Here is an 18,969-nt window from a genome sequence, read left to right on the forward strand (position 1 = left end):
TCAGGTATTTAAATTGAGATAGTTGGGAGTAGAGATAGCCACTTCAAATGGACCCCTGATGAATGTTGGAGGCATTAGTGCTGACTTATCCCAGTTTGTAGAGTCCAGAATATTTGCTAAATGTGTCTATAATGGATATGACCTGTGGTAAAGTTCATTCAACCCTGTCAATAAATATTACCATATCGTTCGTGTATAGGCCAATAGTAGTTCGTGTATAGGCCAAATTGTAGTTGTGGAGCGCACACTACCATTCAAAAGTTTAGGGTGACACAGAAATTTCCTTATTTTTTAAAGAAAAGCAGTTTTTTCCAATAAAGCCAACATTAAATGATTCAGAAATACATTCTATACATTGTTAATGTGGTAAATGCCCTGTAGACTGTGAGCCCTCGCGGACAGGGTCCTCTCTCCTCCTGTACTTATGTGTGCCTTGTTTCACTCCTGTTTATTGAACTTGTCTATATTTGCCCCATTCACATGTAAAGCGCCATGGAATAAATGGCGCTATAAAAATGAATAATAATAATTGTAGCTGCAAACATCTGGTTTGTAATTCACTATCTTCATAGGTTTATAGAGGCCCATTACCAACAACCATCACTCCAGTGTTCTTATGGTACTTTGTGTTTGCTGTGTAAGAAGGCTAATGGATGGTTAGAATACCCCTGAAAACCCTTGTGCAAGTAAGTTAGCACAGCTGAAAACAGTTTGGCTGATTAGAGAACCTATAAACCTGACCTTCCTTTGAGCTATTAATCCCATAATCCTATTTAAATTGGCAACAAAAGCACTTCAAATTGTCAATATATCACATTATCTACCAAAAAAGATATGAAGTGACTAAGAGGTAAATGAATAAAAGAATTCTTTATTGAAACAAAGATTAAAATAGTTTAAAGACAGGGAAAAGATGGAAAAAGGGACCTCCAAATGATATCAAGGAATGGTACAGATGGAAAATATACAAATTATCTGCATTTAAGACAATGTTTTCCTGAGAAGGTATATGGGCCTGTTAAATAGAGTTGACTAGTGTCATAATATCCTTTTTTGCACCCCTTTTCAGAAAATATAAATGTAAATACAGTCACATAACAACAGGAATGAAAAGTATATATATTAAGATGTCTGACCAGTAGCAGCCTGCTAAGTGGGATGATGAATCATTATGTATCTCAGTAAACCCTTGCGGCTATTCCCCCCCCCCCCCCAAAAAAAAAAAAAAAAAAAAATTATATATATAGATAGATAGATAGATCTATTAACAGTAGCAGCATGCTAAAAGGGATAACCGATCGTTATATATATCTAAATAAACCCTTGCGGCTATTTCCAAACAGCCCACTGGAGGTCAGTAAATATCAAATCAAAGAATGGAATGGATAATATAAGCAGTGGCTGTTGAAAGCTTAAAGCTGTCAGGCTATGTGCACACGTGTTCTGGCTTTACCGCAGTTTTTCTGCGGATTTCACTGCGGTTTTACAACTGCGGATTTCTATTGGAGCAGTTGCAAACCGCTGCGGAATCCGCAGAAAAAAGTGACATGCTGCGGAATGTAAACCGCTGCGTTTCTGCGCGTTTTTTTACGCATGTGCACAGCGTTTTTTGTTTCCCATAGGTTTACAGTGTACTGTAAACTCATGGGAAACTGCTGCGGACCCGCAGCTGCAGAAACGCTGCGGATCCTCAGCAAAATCCGCATCGTGTGCACATACCCTAAGGCTATGTGCACACGTTGCAGATTTCACTGTGGAATTTTCTCTGCAGATTCTGAATTTCTTAGCAGAAACCGCAGGTCAGAATCTGCACCTTTTTTTGGTATGTGCACACGCTGCAGATATTTGTGTGCGGATTTCTTCCTTTTTTTACCCCTGTAGATTTCTATTATGGAAGAGGTGCATAAAAGGAATCTGGTCACAGAAACATCTCTTTACCTGATGTTAGATGCTGAAGTAATATGCAGTGTGGAAGGAGGACTGTACCAAAACCCTGCGCCTGACGAGCACCGTTTCGCTATTCAGCTTCTTCACAGAGGGGGCGTTTCACATCCAGAAATTGGGCGTGTTGTTTTCGTAGGTCCACCGAGAAGTCATGAAATATTGAGATTGTGGCGTTATCATGCTTGATGGGGCTTTTTTGTGTCGCCAAGCGTAGAATGGTATCTCGGTCCTTACAATTTAGAATACATGCAAGAAATGGACGTGGAGGTCACTGGGTGGGAGAGGTCTGGTTGGGATTCTATGCTCTTTCTACCGCAAACTGTTGAAAATTTGTCCCAGAGTGTGTTCTTGAGCTACTCCTCCAGCGTTTATTGATCCCGACTAGTGATGAGCGAATATACTCGTTGCTCGAGTTTTCCCAAGCACGCTCGGGAGTACTCCGAGTATTTGTTAGTGTTCTGAGCAGTAGCGTAGCTACCAGGGGGGCAGAGGGGGCGGCGGCCCCGGGCCCTGCACTCTCAGGGGGCCCACCTGGAGCTACGCTACTGTCAGGGCTGGCGTTAGGGGCCCCTGCCTCCGGTCATGAATTATCTTTTATTTCCCCTGGGTTTGGACTGCGCATGTATCTGGTACAAATGTGATCACAGTCACACAGGGAGTCAAGGAATCAAGGAATGACAGGCCTCCAATCAGAGTGCAGGGAGTCTGTCATGTGACCGCTCTGCAGTCTGTGGAGGAGAGGGGGAAGGGCGGTCACTCACCCAATCCTGGCTGAGCGCGCTGTCCTTCGAAGCTCCCTGCTGCTGAGCAGTGATCAGCTCCAGCAGGGACACAGCAGGGAGACTCGGCCTCTGAGCTCAGCGTACTGTCTGCACTGAGTGCACTCGTCTGCGTCTGTCTAGGAGGAGCCTGAGAGCCGAGGAGCAGCACCCAGGACCAGAGGACACACTGCGCAGAGCATGTGAACTGATGAGTATCTTGGCACATGTCATTTAGTATTTTTATATGTCTAATCTGTTGCCTTATGCTATATATACATCCACTAACTTACATTAATATGGAGATCCTCTGGCACTGGCAATTGCATTGATCATGGGGACGAGATGGCCACGTTATACCAGTAACTCAGGATCAATGATTGTATTGGCTGCGGTACGGACTCAAATTGTAATAATATTTATGTTTTTGCACGTTATTTCACAGTTGCTTTCGGTGGAGTTTTTGTTTGGACATTTTAAAAGTATCTTTAATAAATTTTATATTTTAGGGGATGTTTATGTTAGAAGTTAGTCATGTACCCTTGTAAAACTATATACTCTGTAATCTGAAGTATCTAAATGGCCAATATGGCAGGAAATGAGAAGCTGATAACAGAGAGCACTAGTTAAGAGAAAGGGGGGCTGAGCCAGCCCCCTGGATATAGGGGTTGTGTAGTCAACAGTTGCTCACTATGGGCCTGATTCACCGTCTCTCCTGCCTTGATTGACATGGCTGACGTCTCCTATGTTATCCACTGTCTGTCCGTCTCTCGCACCTGCACAGGAGGGAACAGGAGCTGCGCAGCACAACAGACTGGATGACATAGGGGACGTCAGCCACGTCAGTAAAGGCAGGAGGATGGCAATTGTGGGGTGACAGGAGGCACTGAGCCGGGACCATAGACGCTGCTGATCAGCTTACGAGAAGGACAATTATTATTTTCTTAACTTTGCAAGCGGCTGGAATCTTGAAGCATGCTTTTACATGTGGCTAAAAGACGGTGGCTACAGGTCTTACAGATTAAAGGGAGGCTGTCCCCATATAAGGTCTGGCCAGCATCTGTACGCCCTCACATAGTGTTCTAGAATGCTCTAAATGTCCCCAATCCTCTATGCAAGGCACAAAAAAGAGCTTTTATTATACTCACAGACAGCGTGGTCTGGGCGTCACTAGTCTTGATCTGGCACCGTCCCTCTTCTTGTGATCGCTGTCCCGCTTCGTGTGGAAGATGCGTCCTACATCATGCATTCAGTGTCCTCTATCGCACTCCTGTGCAGGCGCACTTCTCTTTGCCCTGCTGAATTCAGAGTACAGTATTGTAGTGCGCATGCGCCAGCTTTATTTCCAGGTTATCAGCGCCCTTTGGCCTTTCCCAGTGCATACGCATTACAGTACTTAGCTCTGCACTCAGCAGCCCAGAGAAAAGTGCACCTGCACAGGAGCGCGATGGGTGACACTGTGTGGATGATGTAGGATGTGTCATCCAGATGAAGCAGTAATGGAGGATGGCAATCTTAAGTCAAGACCAGCTATGCCTTGATGAGCGCAGTTGGTGAGTATAATGAAAGGTCATTTCTATACCTTTGCAGAGGGGATTGGGAACAGATTTACAGCCTTCCATAGAGAGGCTGCCTATGGGGATGCATTATACTATAGATTTTGCCTATGGGGAGTGCAGTCTACTATAGTCTGCCTATGGGGAGTGCATTATACTATATTGAGGACTATCTGGTGTATTATGCTATATGGTGGCTATCGAGGGGGGCCATCATTCAGTGTGGAGATTACAGTGAGGGGGCCATCGTACTGTGTTGGAGCCATTAAACAGTTAAGGGGTCAGTATACTGTGTGGGTGATACTATACAGTGAGGGGGCATTATACTGTGTATAAGAAAGCATCCTACTGTGTATAGTGGAGCTGTACAGGGGGAGACGCGGGACATTCTTAAATGTAAAGTGGGCACTTATTGTTATAGGGGAACTCAGGTTATTGTGACTGTCAAAGGGGCACACAGGACAATATTACTTTTTAGGGGGCAAAATGTGTGCGATGTTTTCTAGGGCACTTGCACCCAGCATTACTAAATTATAGAGGGTTAATAATAATAATAATAATTTTTATTTATATAGCGCCAACATATTCCGCAGCGCTTTACAAATTATAGAGGGGACTTGTACAGACAATAGACATTACAGCATAATAGAAATACAGTTCAAAACAGATACCAGGAGGAATGAGGGCCCTGCTCGCAAGCTTACAAACTATGAGGAAAAGGGGAGACACGAGAGGTGGATGGTAACAATTGCTTTAGTTATTCGGACCGGCCATAGTGTAAGGCTCGGGTGTTCATGTAAAGCTGCATGAACCAGTTAACTGCCTAAGTATGTAGCAGTACAGACACAGAGGGCTATTAACTGCATAAAGTGAATGAGAACTGTTGTGAATTCTGTGGCAGAGCTCCCTCTTGTGGTGACAAGTGGTACTTCGGCTGATTCTCTCTGGGAGCTTCCGTTTGTGGATGAAATTGGTACTGCAGCTTCTGAGTTTCCTCCCTCAGGTGATCTGGTGAGGTCGTTAGCTGCTTCTCTACTTAACTCCACCTAATGCTTTGATCCATGCTTCCTGTCAATGTTCCAGTGTTGGACTTGTGGTTCTCTGGATCATTCCTGTGGCCTGCTGCTCTGCATAGTTAAGTCCTTCTTTGCTATTTGTTGCTATTTTTTCTGTCCAGCTTGTCTATTTGTTTTGCTGGAAGCTCTGGGACTCAAAGGGTGTACCTCCGTGCCGTTAGTTCGGTACGGAGGGTCTTTTTGCCCCCTTTGCGTGGTTTTCTTTAGGGTTTTGTGTAGACCGCAAAGTTATCTTTCCTATCCTCGTTCTGTCTAGAATATCGGGCCTCACTTTGCTGAATCCATTTCATCCCTACGTTTGTCTTTTCATCTTACTCACAGTCATTATATGTGGGGGGCTGCCTTTTCCTTTGGGGGATTTCTCTGAGGCAAGGTAGGCTTATTTTTCTATCTTCAGGCTAGTTAGTTTCTCAGGCTGTGCTGAGTTGCATAGGTAGCGTTAGGCGCAATCCACGGCTGCCTCTAGTTGTGTTTGGAGAGGATCAGGAATTGCGGTCTACAGAGTTCCCACGTCTCAGAGCTCGTTCTATTATTTTGGGTTATTGTCAGGTCACTGTATGTGCTCTGATCGCTATGTACATTGTGTTACTGAATTGCCTATCATAACAGAGAACATGATGCGAGGAACCTGATTGCCTATTTAAAAAAAAAAAAAAACAATAGGTTTTTTTTCCTAAATAGGCCACACAGGGATCGTTAGGTTAATACATTGAGGCGGTAGGCCAGTCTGAACAAATGAGTTTTTAGGGTACGCTTAAAACTGTGGGGCTTGGGGATTAATCGTATTAACCTAGGTAGTGCATTCCAGAGAATCGGCGCAGCACGTGTAAAGTCTTGGAGACGGGAGTGGGAGGTTCTGATTATTGATGCTAACCTGAGGTCATTAGCGGAGCGGAGGGCACGGGTAGGGTGGTAGACTGAGACCAGAGAGGAGATGTAGGGTGGTGCTGAGCCATGGAGTGCTTTGTGGATGAGGGTAGTAGTTTTGTACTGGATTCTGGAGTGGATGGGTAGCCAGTGTAATGACTGGCACAGGGTAGAGGCATCGGTGTAACGGTTGGTGAGGAATATGATCCTGGCAGCAGCATTCAGGACAGATTGGAGCGGGGAGAGTTTGGTAAGAGGGAGGCCGATTAGTAGAGAGTTACAATAGTCCAGACGAGAATGAGTAAGTGAAACAGTAAGAGTTTTTGCAGAGTCGAAAGTAAGAAAAGGGCGAATTCTAGAAATGATTTTGAGATGCAGGTAAGAAGAGCGAGCCAGTGATCGGATGTGGGGGGTGAATGAAAGGTCAGAATCAAGGATGACCCCAAGGCAGCGGGCATGTTGCTTTGGAGTAATGGTGGAACCGCACACGGAGATGGCAATGTCAGGCAAAGGTAGGTTAGAAGAGGGAGAGAACACGAGGAGTTCAGTTTTGACAGGTTTAGTTTCAGATAGAGGGAGGACATGATGTTAGAGACAGCGGTAAGACAATCACTGGTGTTTTCTAAAAAGGTCGGCGTGACAACAGGAGAAGAGGTGTATAATTGGGTGTCGTCAGCATAGGGTTGCTTTAGAATTTAGAGGGTACAAAGAACCACACAGCAGGTGCAGTAAAAGGGTCACATACAGCAGCAGAGGCTCAGCATCCGGGTATCAGGTGCAGTAATAGGGACACATACGGCAGCAGCGGCTCAGTATTGGGGTATCAGGTGCAGTAATGGGGTCACATACGGCAGCAGCGGCTCAGTATTGGGGTATCAGGTGCAGTAATAGGGACACATACGGCAGCAGCGGCTCAGTATTGGGGTATCAGGTGCAGTAATAGGGTCACATACGGCAGCAGAGGCTCAGCATCCGGGTATCAGGTGCAGTAATAGGGACACATACGGCAGCAGAGGCTCAGTATTGGGGTATCAGGTGCAGTAATAGGGTCACATACGGCAGCAGAGGCTCAGCTCCGGGTATCAGGTGCAGTAATAGGGACACATACGGCAGCAGAGGCTCAGTATTGGGGTATCAGGGGCAGTGATAGGGACACACACGGCAGCAGCGGCTCAGTATTGGGGTATCAGGTGCAGTAATAGGGGCACATACGGCAGCAGAGGCTCAGTATTGGGGTATCAGGGGCAGTAATAGGGACACATAGGGCAGCAGCGGCTCAGTATTGGGGTATCAGCAGGATGAGGGGTTTGTGCAGGTTGGGAATAGATGGTGATGGGGCTGGAATATGAGAAGTGAAATGTGTCTTTGTTGTAATCTCTGCAGCAGAGTCCCGGCTGGAAGAAGTTGTCATGTCGGTCTGGGCCAGATGGAAAAGACGAGAAAAATGAACGACTCCATCAGAAAGAACATCAGCGGTAAGTCATTATCTGTAACTGTGCTGTGATTGCTTATATGTACTGCAGGGCTGGTATCTACCACTGACCATATGGCGGTAATATCAATATTGGTCTTTCTATAGAGATTATTTTCAGTAACAGCACGATCATCTGCTGAGGTTCTCCTCCGCTATTAGTGGTCAGTATTTTACATCAGTATTTGTAAGCCAAAACCAGGAGTGGGTGATAAATGCAGAAGTGGTGCACATGTTTCTATTAGGCCGGCGTCACACACAGCGTATGAAAATACGGTCCGTATATTACGGCCGTAATATGCTGAAAAGTCCCGAAAATAGTGGTCCGTAGCTCCTCCATAGGCAGGGTGTGTCACCGTTTTTTGCGCATGGCATCCTCCGTATGTAATCCGTATGGCATCCGTACTGCGTGTTTTTATCGCAGGCTTGCAAAACCAACATACGGCTATACAAGGGATCCATGTGTAAAAAAAAACAAACAAACATATATACTGTCTATATATAGATATATATATATATATATATATATATATATATATATATATATATACATACCGTATATTCTCGAGTATAAGCCGAGATTTTCAGCCCAAATTTTTTGGCTGAAAGTGCCCCTCTCGGCTTATACTCGAGTCACGGTAGCGGTGGGGTCGGCGGGTGAGGGGGAGAGGCGCTGAGGCATACTTACCTAGTCCCAGCGATCCTCGCGCTGTCCCTGCCGTCCCACGGTCTTCTGTGCTGCAGCTTCTTCCCCTCTTCAGCGGTCACGTCGGACCGCTCATTGCAGAAATGAATAGGCAGCTCCACCTCCCATAGGGGTGGAGCCGCCTATTCATTTCTCTAATCAGCGGTGCCGGTGACCGCTGACAGGAAGAGGCTGCAGCACAGAAGACGGGGAGGAAGGCGGGGAGCGTCAGGATCGCTGGGACTAGGTAAGTATGTTATATTTACCTGTCCACGTTCCAGCCGCCGGGCGTCGCTCCATCTTCCCGGCGTCTCTCCGCTCTGACTGTTCAGGTCAGAGGGCGCGATGACGCATATAGTGTGCGCGGCGCCCTCTGCCTGATCAGTCAGTGCAGAGAGACGCCAGGACCGGACGCCGGAACGAGACGCTGGGAGCTGCAATCAAGAGAGGTGAGTATGTGTTTTTTTTTTTTATTGCAGCAGCAGCAGCAGCGGCCATGGCACAGATTTATGTGCAGCATCTATGGGGCAGTATGAACGGCACACAGCACTATATGGGGCATCTGTGCAGCATCTATGGGGCAATATGAACGGCATACAGCACTATATGGGGCATCTGTGCAGCATCTATGGGGCAATATGAACGGCACACAGCACTATATGGGGCATCTGTGCAGCATCTATGGGGCAATATGAACGGTGCAGAGCACTGTGGGGCATCTGTGCAGCATCTATGGGGCAATATGAACGGTGCAGAGCACTGTATGGGGCATCTGTGCAGCATCTTTGGGGCAATATGAACGGTGCAGAGCACTATATGGCACAGCTATGGGGAAATAATGATCTATTTTTATTTTTGAAATTCACCGGTAAATGCTGCATTTCCACCCTAGCCTTATACTCGAGTCAATAAGTTTTCCCAGTTTTTTGTGGCAAAATTAGGGGGGTCGGCTTATACTCAAGTATATACGGTATATATATGTCAGTAGACATATATGTATGTATATATTATTACTTCATACAGCTGCGATATAGCAGAAAGCTGGTAATTCAATTACCGGCTTTTGCTTTCTCCTTCCTAAACCCGACATATGAGACATGGTTTACATACAGTAAACCATCTCATATCACCATTTTTTTTGCATAATCCACACTACTGTTAGTAGTGTGTATATGCAAAATTTGGCCGTTCTAGCTCTTAAAATAAAGGGTTAAATGGCGGAAAAAATTGGCGTGGGCTCCCACGCAATTTTCTCCGCCAGAGTAGTAAAGCCAGTGACTGAGGGCAGATAATAATAGCCTGGAGAGGGTCCATGGTTATTGCCCCCCCCCTGGCTGCCCCCAGCCACCCCAGAAAAGGCACATCTGGAAGATGCGCCTCTTCTGGCACTTGGCCACTCTCTTCCCATTCCCGTGTAGCGGTGGGATATGGGGTAATGAAGGGTTAATGTCACCTTGCTATTGTAAGGTGACATTAAGCCGAATTAATAATGGAGAGGCGTCAATTATGACACCTATCCATTATTAATCCAATTGAATGAAAGGGTTAAAATAAACACACACACATTATTAAAAATTATTTTAATGAAAAAAATCACAAAGGTTGTTGTAATAATTTATTGTTCGCTCAATCCACTCACTGAAGACCCTCGATCTGTAATAAAGTCAAAATAATAAACCAACAATATACATACCTTCCGATGATCTGTAAGGTCCAACGATGTAAATCCATCTGAAGGGGTTAAAACATTTTGCAGCCAGGAGTTCTGCTAATGCAGCGCTACTCCTCGCTGCAAAACCCCAGGGAATGAAGGTAAAGTAGGTCAATGACCTATATTTACCTGCATTTGCGGTGAGGCGCCCTCTGCTGGCTGTTCATAGATCGTGGGAACTTTCCTAGAAAGCTCCCAGGCTTTTCTCTCTAACAGCGCTGCGTATTCCTCGCAAGTCACACTGCTGGTCCGTGTGTAATCCGTATTTTTGGGGCTTCCATAGACTTTCATTGACGTTTAATTTGCGCAATACGGTGACAAACGCAGCATGCTGCGATTTTCTACGGCCGTAGAAAGCCGTATAATACTGATCAGTAAAATACGGCAGATAGGAGCAGGGGCATAGAGAATAATTGTGCTGTATTTTTTGCGAGTTTTCCGGACGTAGTTTCTGCGCTCTTACGTCCGTAAAACTCGCAAGTGTGACGCCGGCCTTATACTTTTCCTCTAATTGTTCCACTCCTGGTTTTGGCATCCAAATACTGATGTAAAATACTGACCAAATACTGCTAGTGTGACGGCAGCCTTAGGGTGCGTCACCCAGCTGTAATCAAGGTTACCTGGTTAGGGGCCCACTCAGCAGTTTTGCCCCCCCTGAGCCAAAACGCTAGCTACGCCTCTGGTTCTGAGATTTAGTTTTCATCGCCGCAGCTGAATGATTTACAGCTACTAGCCAGGCTGAGTACATGTGGGGGTTGCCTGGTTGCTAGGAAATCCCCACATGTAATCAAGCTGGCTAACAGATGTAAATCATTCAGCTACGGCGATGAAAACTAAATCTCCGACCAATAACAAATATTCGGAGATCACCCGAGCAACGAGTATACTTGCTCATCACTAATCACAATGTTTCATGAGCTGTACACTTTTTTTGTGAATCATTTTTTCTTGTAAAGTGGAATTGTCAATTTTGGCAACTTCTCAGAAATCGCACAAAAATAGAGGAGTCCTGTCCAACCTCCCTGAATGTTTTTCTGTATGTGATATTGGGTTGTCCCATTATTAGAGCTCTGGTATCTAAGAACATCTAGGGTGCGTGGAGGGGCGATAACTGAAAATGAGGTGCAGCTGTGAGCAACGAGTATATTCGCTCATCACTAATCCCGACACTTTTGTTAGTTTAGTGGCCAATCCACCCTGTTCTCCAAGCTCCACAACCTATTTTCGGCCTCTGTTATACAGCCTCTCAGGGCCTGCATATCTTGCCGGAGAAGCCCCACTTCAGAATGTACCTCCTCAATCTTCCCTGATAGGGATGTTTTACAGCTAGAGATAGCGTGTAGAAGCTGTTCAGTTACTTTCTTCAGAGTCATATCCTCTTGATTTTCATTCCCCTCATTCTCGCTTATTTGAGATCTGCTCTGCTCTGTATTTTTAGCTGTTAGCCCTTGAGGCACTGGGGAGTCAGCTTGTTCAGGCCTGGCATATTTTTTAAGCTTTTCTGCCACATTTGAACTCTTCCCAGGACTCATTTTGTAGGGGGTGTGAGCAGTCTTTTAATGAAGTGAGTTCAGTTAATGGCTTAGGCCTCTTTCACACTTCAGCTTTCTGGCGTTAGTCAAAATCTGCCGTAGCGACGGAGCCGTCAAAAATAGTGAAAAACGGATCTGTTTTTTTGACAGATCCGTATAGCGGATCTGTCGAAAAACCAGATCCGTTGCATCCGTCTTTTCATCCGTTTCTTCAACAGATCCGTTGGCTGGCAGTCCTCTTGCTGGCTGGATGGCTTCTTGCTTGTATACTTCCTGCTGGCACATTGAGTAATGGAGCCACATGGCAGGTTTAGATTTGGGGCTGTCTGGCCAATTGGCTACTAAATAGATATGGAGCATGCTCAGTGTAAAAAAAAAAACGAATCCGTCGCTGGATTCCGTCATTTCACGGACAGCGACGGATCCTGCGCACATAGGCTTCCATTCTAGCCAACGACGTACGGCACTGGATCCGTCGCGGTCCGACGTTTCGACGCAGACAAAAAAACGTTACTTTGTCCGTCTTCTCCAGACGATGGATAAATTCCGACGGATATAGCGCACGACAGATGAAACGTGAGGCCATCCGTCGTAATTCGTCGCTAATACAAGTCTATGAGAAAAAGACGGATCCAGCGGGCAAATTAGCTGGATCTGTTTTTTCACAAAACGACAGATTTTGACTGAAACAAAAAGACTAAGGCCGGCGTCACACACAGCGTAAAACAATACGGTCCGTATATTACGGCCGTAATACGCTGAAAAGTCCCCAAAAAAATGGTCCGTTGCTCCTCCGTAGGCAGGCTGTGTCAGCGTTTTTTGCGCATGGCATCCTCCGTATGTAATCCGTATGGCATCCGTACTGCGTGGTTTTCTCGCAGGCTTGCAAAACCAACATACCGCTATAGAAGTGATCCATGTGTCCCAAAAAGAAAAGAATATATATATATATATATATATATATATATATATATATATATATATATATATGTCAGTAGACACATATATGTATATATATTAATACTTATTCCAGCGCTATACAGCTTGAAAGCCGGTAATTCAATTACCGGCTTTTTCTTTCTCCTTCATAAAACCCGACATGATTTGAGACATGGTTTACATACAGTAAACCATGTCTTCTCTCCATTTTTTTTGCAGATTCCACACTACTAATGTCAGTAGTGTGTATCTGCAAAATTTGGCCGTTCTAGCTCTTAAAATAAAGGGTTAACTGGCGGAAAAAATTGGCGTGGGCTCCCGCGCAATTTTCTCCGCCAGAGTAGTAAAGCCAGTGACTGAGGGCAGATATTAATAGCCTGGAGAGGGTCCACGGTTATTGGCCCCCCCCTGGCTAAAAATATCTGCCCCCAGCCACCCCAGAACAGGCACATCTGGAAGATGCGCCTATTCTGGCACTTGGCCACTCTCTTCCCATTCCCGTGTAGCGGTGGGATATGGGGTAATGAAGGGTTAATGCCACCTTGCTATTGTAAGGTGACATTAAGCCTAATTAATAATGGAGAGGCGTCAATTATGACACCTATCCATTATTAATCCAATTGTAGTGAAGGGTTAAATAAAACACAAACACATTCTTTAAAATTATTTTAATGAAATAAAAACAATGGTTGTTGTAGTATTTTATTCAACGCCCAATCCAGTCACTGAAGACCCTCGTTCTGTGAGTAAAGAAACATAATAAACCAACAATATACTTACCCTCCGCAGATCTGTAACGTCCAACGATGTAAATCCTTCTGAAGGGGTTAAAACATTTTGCAGCAAGGAGCTGTGCTAATGCAGGCTGCTCCTCGCTGCAAAACCCCAGGGAATGAGGCTAAAAATAGATCAATGATCTATATTTAGCATCATTTGCGGTGAGGCGCCCTCTGCTGGCTGTTCATAGATCGTGGGAAATTACCTAGAAAGCCAGGGAGCCAGGGAGCTTTCTAGGTAATTTCCCACGATCTATGAACAGCCAGCAGAGGGCGCCTCACCGCAAATGATGCTAAATATAGATCATTGATCTATTTTTAGCCTCATTCCCTGGGGTTTTGCAGCGAGGAGCAGCCTGCATTAGCACAGCTCCTTGCTGCAAAATGTTTTAACCCCTTCAGAAGGATTTACATCGTTGGACGTTACAGATCTGCGGAGGGTAAGTATATTGTTGGTTTATTATGTTTCTTTACTCACAGAACGAGGGTCTTCAGTGACTGGATTGGGCGTTGAATAAAATACTACAACAACCATTGTTTTTATTTCATTAAAATAATTTTAAAGAATGTGTTTGTGTTTTATTTAACCCTTCACTACAATTGGATTAATAATGGATAGGTGTCATAATTGACGCCTCTCCATTATTAATTAGGCTTAATGTCACCTTACAATAGCAAGGTGGCATTAACCCTTCATTACCCCATATCCCACCGCTACACGGGAATGGGAAGAGAGTGGCCAAGTGCCAGAATAGGCGCATCTTCCAGATGTGCCTGTTCTGGGGTGGCTGGGGGCAGATATTTTTAGCCAGGGGGGGGGCCAATAACCGTGGACCCTCTCCAGGCTATTAATATCTGCCCTCAGTCACTGGCTTTACTACTCTGGCGGAGAAAATTGCGCGGGAGCCCACGCCAATTTTTTCCGCCAGTTAACCCTTTATTTTAAGAGCTAGAACGGCCAAATTTTGCAGATACACACTACTGACATTAGTAGTGTGGAATCTGCAAAAAAAATGGAGAGAAGACATGGTTTACTGTATGTAAACCATGTCTCAAATCATGTCGGGTTTTATGAAGGAGAAAGAAAAAGCCGGTAATTGAATTACCAGCTTTTAAGCTGTCTAGCGCTGGAATAAATATTAATATATATACATATATGTGTCTCACTGACATATATATATATATATATATATATACCTATTCTATGTGTACACATTTATTATATCTATTGGACTGGAAGCTGTCAGTGTGATTTTACTGTACACCGCACTGAATTACCGGCTTTTCTCTCTAACAGCGCTGCGTATTTCTCGCAAGTCACACTGCTTGTCCGTGTGTAATCCGTATTTTTCACGCTTCCATAGACTTTCATTGGCGTATTTCTTGCGCAGTACGGTGACAAACGCAGCATGCTGCGATTTTGTACGGCCGTAGAAAGCCGTATAATACTGATCAGTAAAATACGGCAAATAGGAGCAGGGGCATAGAGAATAATTGTGCCGTATTTTTTGCGAGTTTTACGGACGTAGATTCTGCGCTCTTACGTCCGTAAAACTCGCATGTGTGACGGCGGCCTAAGTGTGAAAGCGGCCTTAGGCAATATAGGACTTTGCTCACTGTTTGGGGTATTTTATATTCCTTGTTAACAGCCTGGTCCATTTATGTGCAATTCCTGTGTTTTTTTATGAACTGTGGGTCCTGTGACACTCAGCCTGTGTCTATTGTTTGTTAGAGAGTTATAAGGCTTGCTATCAGTTCCTTATCACAGGGCTCTTAAGGTACCGTTACACTAAACGACTTACCAACGATCACGACCAGCGATACGACCTGGCCGTGATCGTTGGTCAGTCGTTGTGTGGTCGCTGGGGAGCTGTCACACAGACAGCTCTCTCCAGCGACCAACGATCAGGGAAATGACTTCGGCATCGTTGAAACGGTCTTCAACGATGCCGAAGTCCCCTGCAGCACCCAGGTAGACATCGGGTTACTAAGTGCAGGGCTGCGCTTTGTAACCCGATATTTACCCTGGTTACCATTGTAAAAGTAAAAAAAAAAAAAAAAAAAAACACTACATACTCACATTCTGATGTCTGTCACGTCCCCCGGCGTCCACACGGTTAGACGCTGCTGCCGAGAGCTTCCTGCACTGAATGTGTCAGCGCCGGCAGTAAAACAGAGCACAGCGGTGACGTCAATGCTGTGTTCTGCTTTACGGCCGGCGCTGACACAGTCAGTGCAGGAAGCTCTTGGCAGCAGCGCGTAACCCTGTGAACGCCGGGGGACGTGACAGACATCAGAATGTGAGGATGTACTGTTTTTTTTTGTTTTTTTTAACTTTTACAATGGTAACCAGGGTAAATATCGGGTTACTAAGCGCAGCCCTGCGCTTAGTAACCCGATATTTACCCTGGTTACAAGTGAACACATCGCTGGATCGGCATCACACACGCCGATCCAGCGATGATAGCGGGTGATCAGCAACAAAATAAAGTTCTGGACTTCTAGCTCTGACCAGCGATATCACAGCGGGATCCAGATCGCTGCTGCGTGTCAAACACAATGAGATCGCTATCCAGGACGCTGCAACGTCACGGATCGTCGTCGTTCTCGCTGCAAAGTCGCTTAGTGTGAAGGTACCTTTAAAGCAGCTTACCTCTGTGCCTGCTGAGAGTCACAATCAAAGTTTTCCACTGCCAGTGAACTAATCTCTGGGAGGAGGGTGAGAATCTCCTCACTGAATCAAGATCCCTCCTTAGCTCCTGTCTCCAGCAGAGAAACGCTGGCTGTGGGTCCCTTATTCAGGGCTCTGCACCACAGCTCCCAGGCTGTATCTGAAAAAGTTCATATCCCACAGTAGGCTGTGAGCACTTTCACTGCTCTCTCTGTACCTTAGAGTGTGGACCCAAGATGGCCGTTGACACCTCCAGAGCTGTATTCTGTGTGGTTGATTTGCAGTTCCCTGCCCAACTGAGGCTGAACCAAAACAGCCCCTTTGGAGCCAGGCTAAATCCACCCCAGGATGATGAAGTTTACAGGCTTACCAGAGTCTCAGATGTCAGGTATGATGCAAAATAATGTACAGAGCCACGGCCCCGAAACAATCCATCATTATTACTACAAATTTCAAAAATTAAGTTTGGTCACTAAAGAATTACAATGCATTCTTCCCAATGTAAGTTCTCTGATGTCTAAGAAGTTGAGATTTAGATAAAAAAAAATATTCCACATTCAGGACATGAAAATGGCTACTCTCCTGTGTGCATTCTCTCATGTCCAAGAAGAGATGATTTCAGTGTAAAACATTTTCCACATTCTGAGCATGAAAATGGCTTCTCTAGTGTGTGCATTCTCTCATGTGTAACAAGAGCTGATTTCTCTGTAAAACATTTTCCACATTCTGAACATGAAATTGGCTTCTCGCCTGTGTGAATTCTCTCATGTCTAAAAAGAGATGATATCTCTGGAAAACATTTCCCACATTCTGAACATGAAAATGGCTTCTCGCCTGTGTGAATTCTCTCATGTCTAAGAAGAGATGATTTCTGTGTAAAACATTTTCCACATTCGGAGCATGAAAATGGCTTCTCGCCTGTGTGAATTCTCTCATGTCTAAGAAGAGATGATATCTCTGGAAAACATTTTCCACATTCTGAGCATGAAAATGGCTTCTCTCCTGTGTGAATTCTCTCATGTGCAATAAGAGCTGATTTATCTGTAAAACATTTTCCACATTCTGAACATGAAAATGGCTTCTCGCCTGTGTGAATTCTCTCATGTGTAACAAGAGCTGATTTCTCTGTAAAACATTTTCCACATTCCAAACAAGAAAATGGCTTCTCTCCTGTGTGAATTCTCTCATGTCTAAGAAGAGCTGATTTCCCTGTAAAATATTTTCCACATTCTGAGCATGAAAATGGCTTCTCTCCTGTGTGAATTCTCTCATGTGCAACAAGAGCTGATTTATCTGTAAAACATTTTCCACATTCTGAACATGAAAATGGCTTCTCGCCTGTGTGAATTCTCTCATGTGTAACAAGAACTGATTTCTCTGTAAAACATTTTCCACATTCTGAACATGAAAATGGCTTCTCGCCTGTGTGAATTCTCTCATGTCTAAGAAGAGATGATTTCTCTGTAAAACATTTTCCACATTCTGAGCATGAAAATGGCTTCTCTCCTGTGTGCATTCTCTCATGTGTAACAAGAGCTGATTTCTCTGTAAAACATTTCCCACATTCCAAACAAGAGAATGGCTTCTCTCCTGTGTGAATTCTCTCATGTCTAAGAAGAGATGATTTCTCTGTAAAACATTTCCCACATTCTGAACATGAAAATGGCTTCTCTCCTGTGTGAATTCTCTCATGTGTGACAATATGATCTTTTTTAGTAAAACATTTCCCACATTCTGAACATGAAAATGGCTTCTTGCCTGTGTGAATTCTCTCATGTCTAAGAAGATATGATTTCTCTGTAAAACATTTCCCACATTCTGAACATGAAAATGGCTTCTCTCCTGTGTGAATTCTCTCATGTCTAAGAAGATATGATTTCTCTGTAAAACATTTCCCACATTCTGAACATGAAAATGGCTTCTCTCCTGTGTGAATTCTCTCATGTGTGACAAGATGATCTTTTTTAGTAAAACATTTCCCACATTCTGAACATGAAAATGGCTTCTTGCCTGTGTGAATTCTCTTATGTTTAAGAAGAGCTGATTTCTCTGTAAAACATTTCCCACATTCTGAACATGAAAATGGCTTCTCCCCTGTGTGAGTTCTCTTATGTTTAAGAAGAGATGATTTCTCTGTAAAACATTTCCCACATTCTGAACATGAAAATGGCTTCTCTCCTGTGTGAATTCTCTCATGTGTGACAAGAATATATTTTGTAATAAAACATTTTCCACATTCTGAACATGAAAATGGCTTCTCTCCTGTGTGAATTCTCTTATGTTTAAGAAGAGATGATTTCTCTGTAAAACATTTCCCACATTCTGAACATGAAAATGGCTTCTCTCCTGTGTGAATTCTCTCATGTGTGACAAGATGATCTTTTTTAGTAAAACATTTCCCACATTCTGAACATGAAAATGGCTTCTCGCCTGTGTGAATTCTCTTATGTTTAAGAAGAGCTGATTTCTCTGTAAAACATTTCCCACATTCTGAACATGAAAATGGCTTCTCCCCTGTGTGAATTCTCTTATGTTTAAGAAGAGCTGATTTCTCTGTAAAACATTTCCCACATTCTGAACATGAAAATGGCTTCTCCCCTGTGTGAATTCTCTTATGTTTAAGAAGAGATGATTTCCTTGTAAAACATTTCCCACATTCGGAACATGAAAATGGCTTCTCTCCTGTGTGAATTCTCTTATGTTTAAGAAGAGATGATTTCTCTGTAAAACATTTCCCACATTCTGAACATGAAAATGGCTTCTTTGTGGGAGCTTTTTTATTTTTCAAACTTCTTCTGTGACTTTTATTTTGTTTAACAGTCTGTGATGAATTAGGACAGTGTACTTTAAAAGGATCCATGTCTGAGATGTTGGCATGTTTTTCATATGGGTCTTGTGCAATGCTTTTTTGGATTTTGGAGCTGCTGGTACAACCATCTGTTAAGAATATAACTGTGATTTTTGAGTCAAATAACCTTAATAC

General features: G+C 44.1%; 1 protein-coding gene across 1 annotated transcript in view; it reads right to left on the reverse strand.

The window, feature by feature from the left end:
- Window positions 1-15,823: 15,823 nt before the first annotated feature.
- LOC138645805 (zinc finger protein 850-like) overlaps window positions 15,824-18,969 on the reverse strand; it is a 66,253-nt gene continuing 63,107 nt past the window's right edge. The window contains exon 3 of the mRNA XM_069735318.1: window positions 15,824-18,923. Within this exon, the coding sequence (XP_069591419.1) occupies window positions 16,561-18,923 (2,363 nt within the window). The 3' untranslated portion in view covers window positions 15,824-16,560. The remainder of the gene's footprint in view (window positions 18,924-18,969) is intronic.

This window comes from Ranitomeya imitator, chromosome 7 (genome assembly GCF_032444005.1).
Source record: "Ranitomeya imitator isolate aRanImi1 chromosome 7, aRanImi1.pri, whole genome shotgun sequence".
Taxonomy (NCBI): domain Eukaryota; kingdom Metazoa; phylum Chordata; class Amphibia; order Anura; family Dendrobatidae; genus Ranitomeya; species Ranitomeya imitator.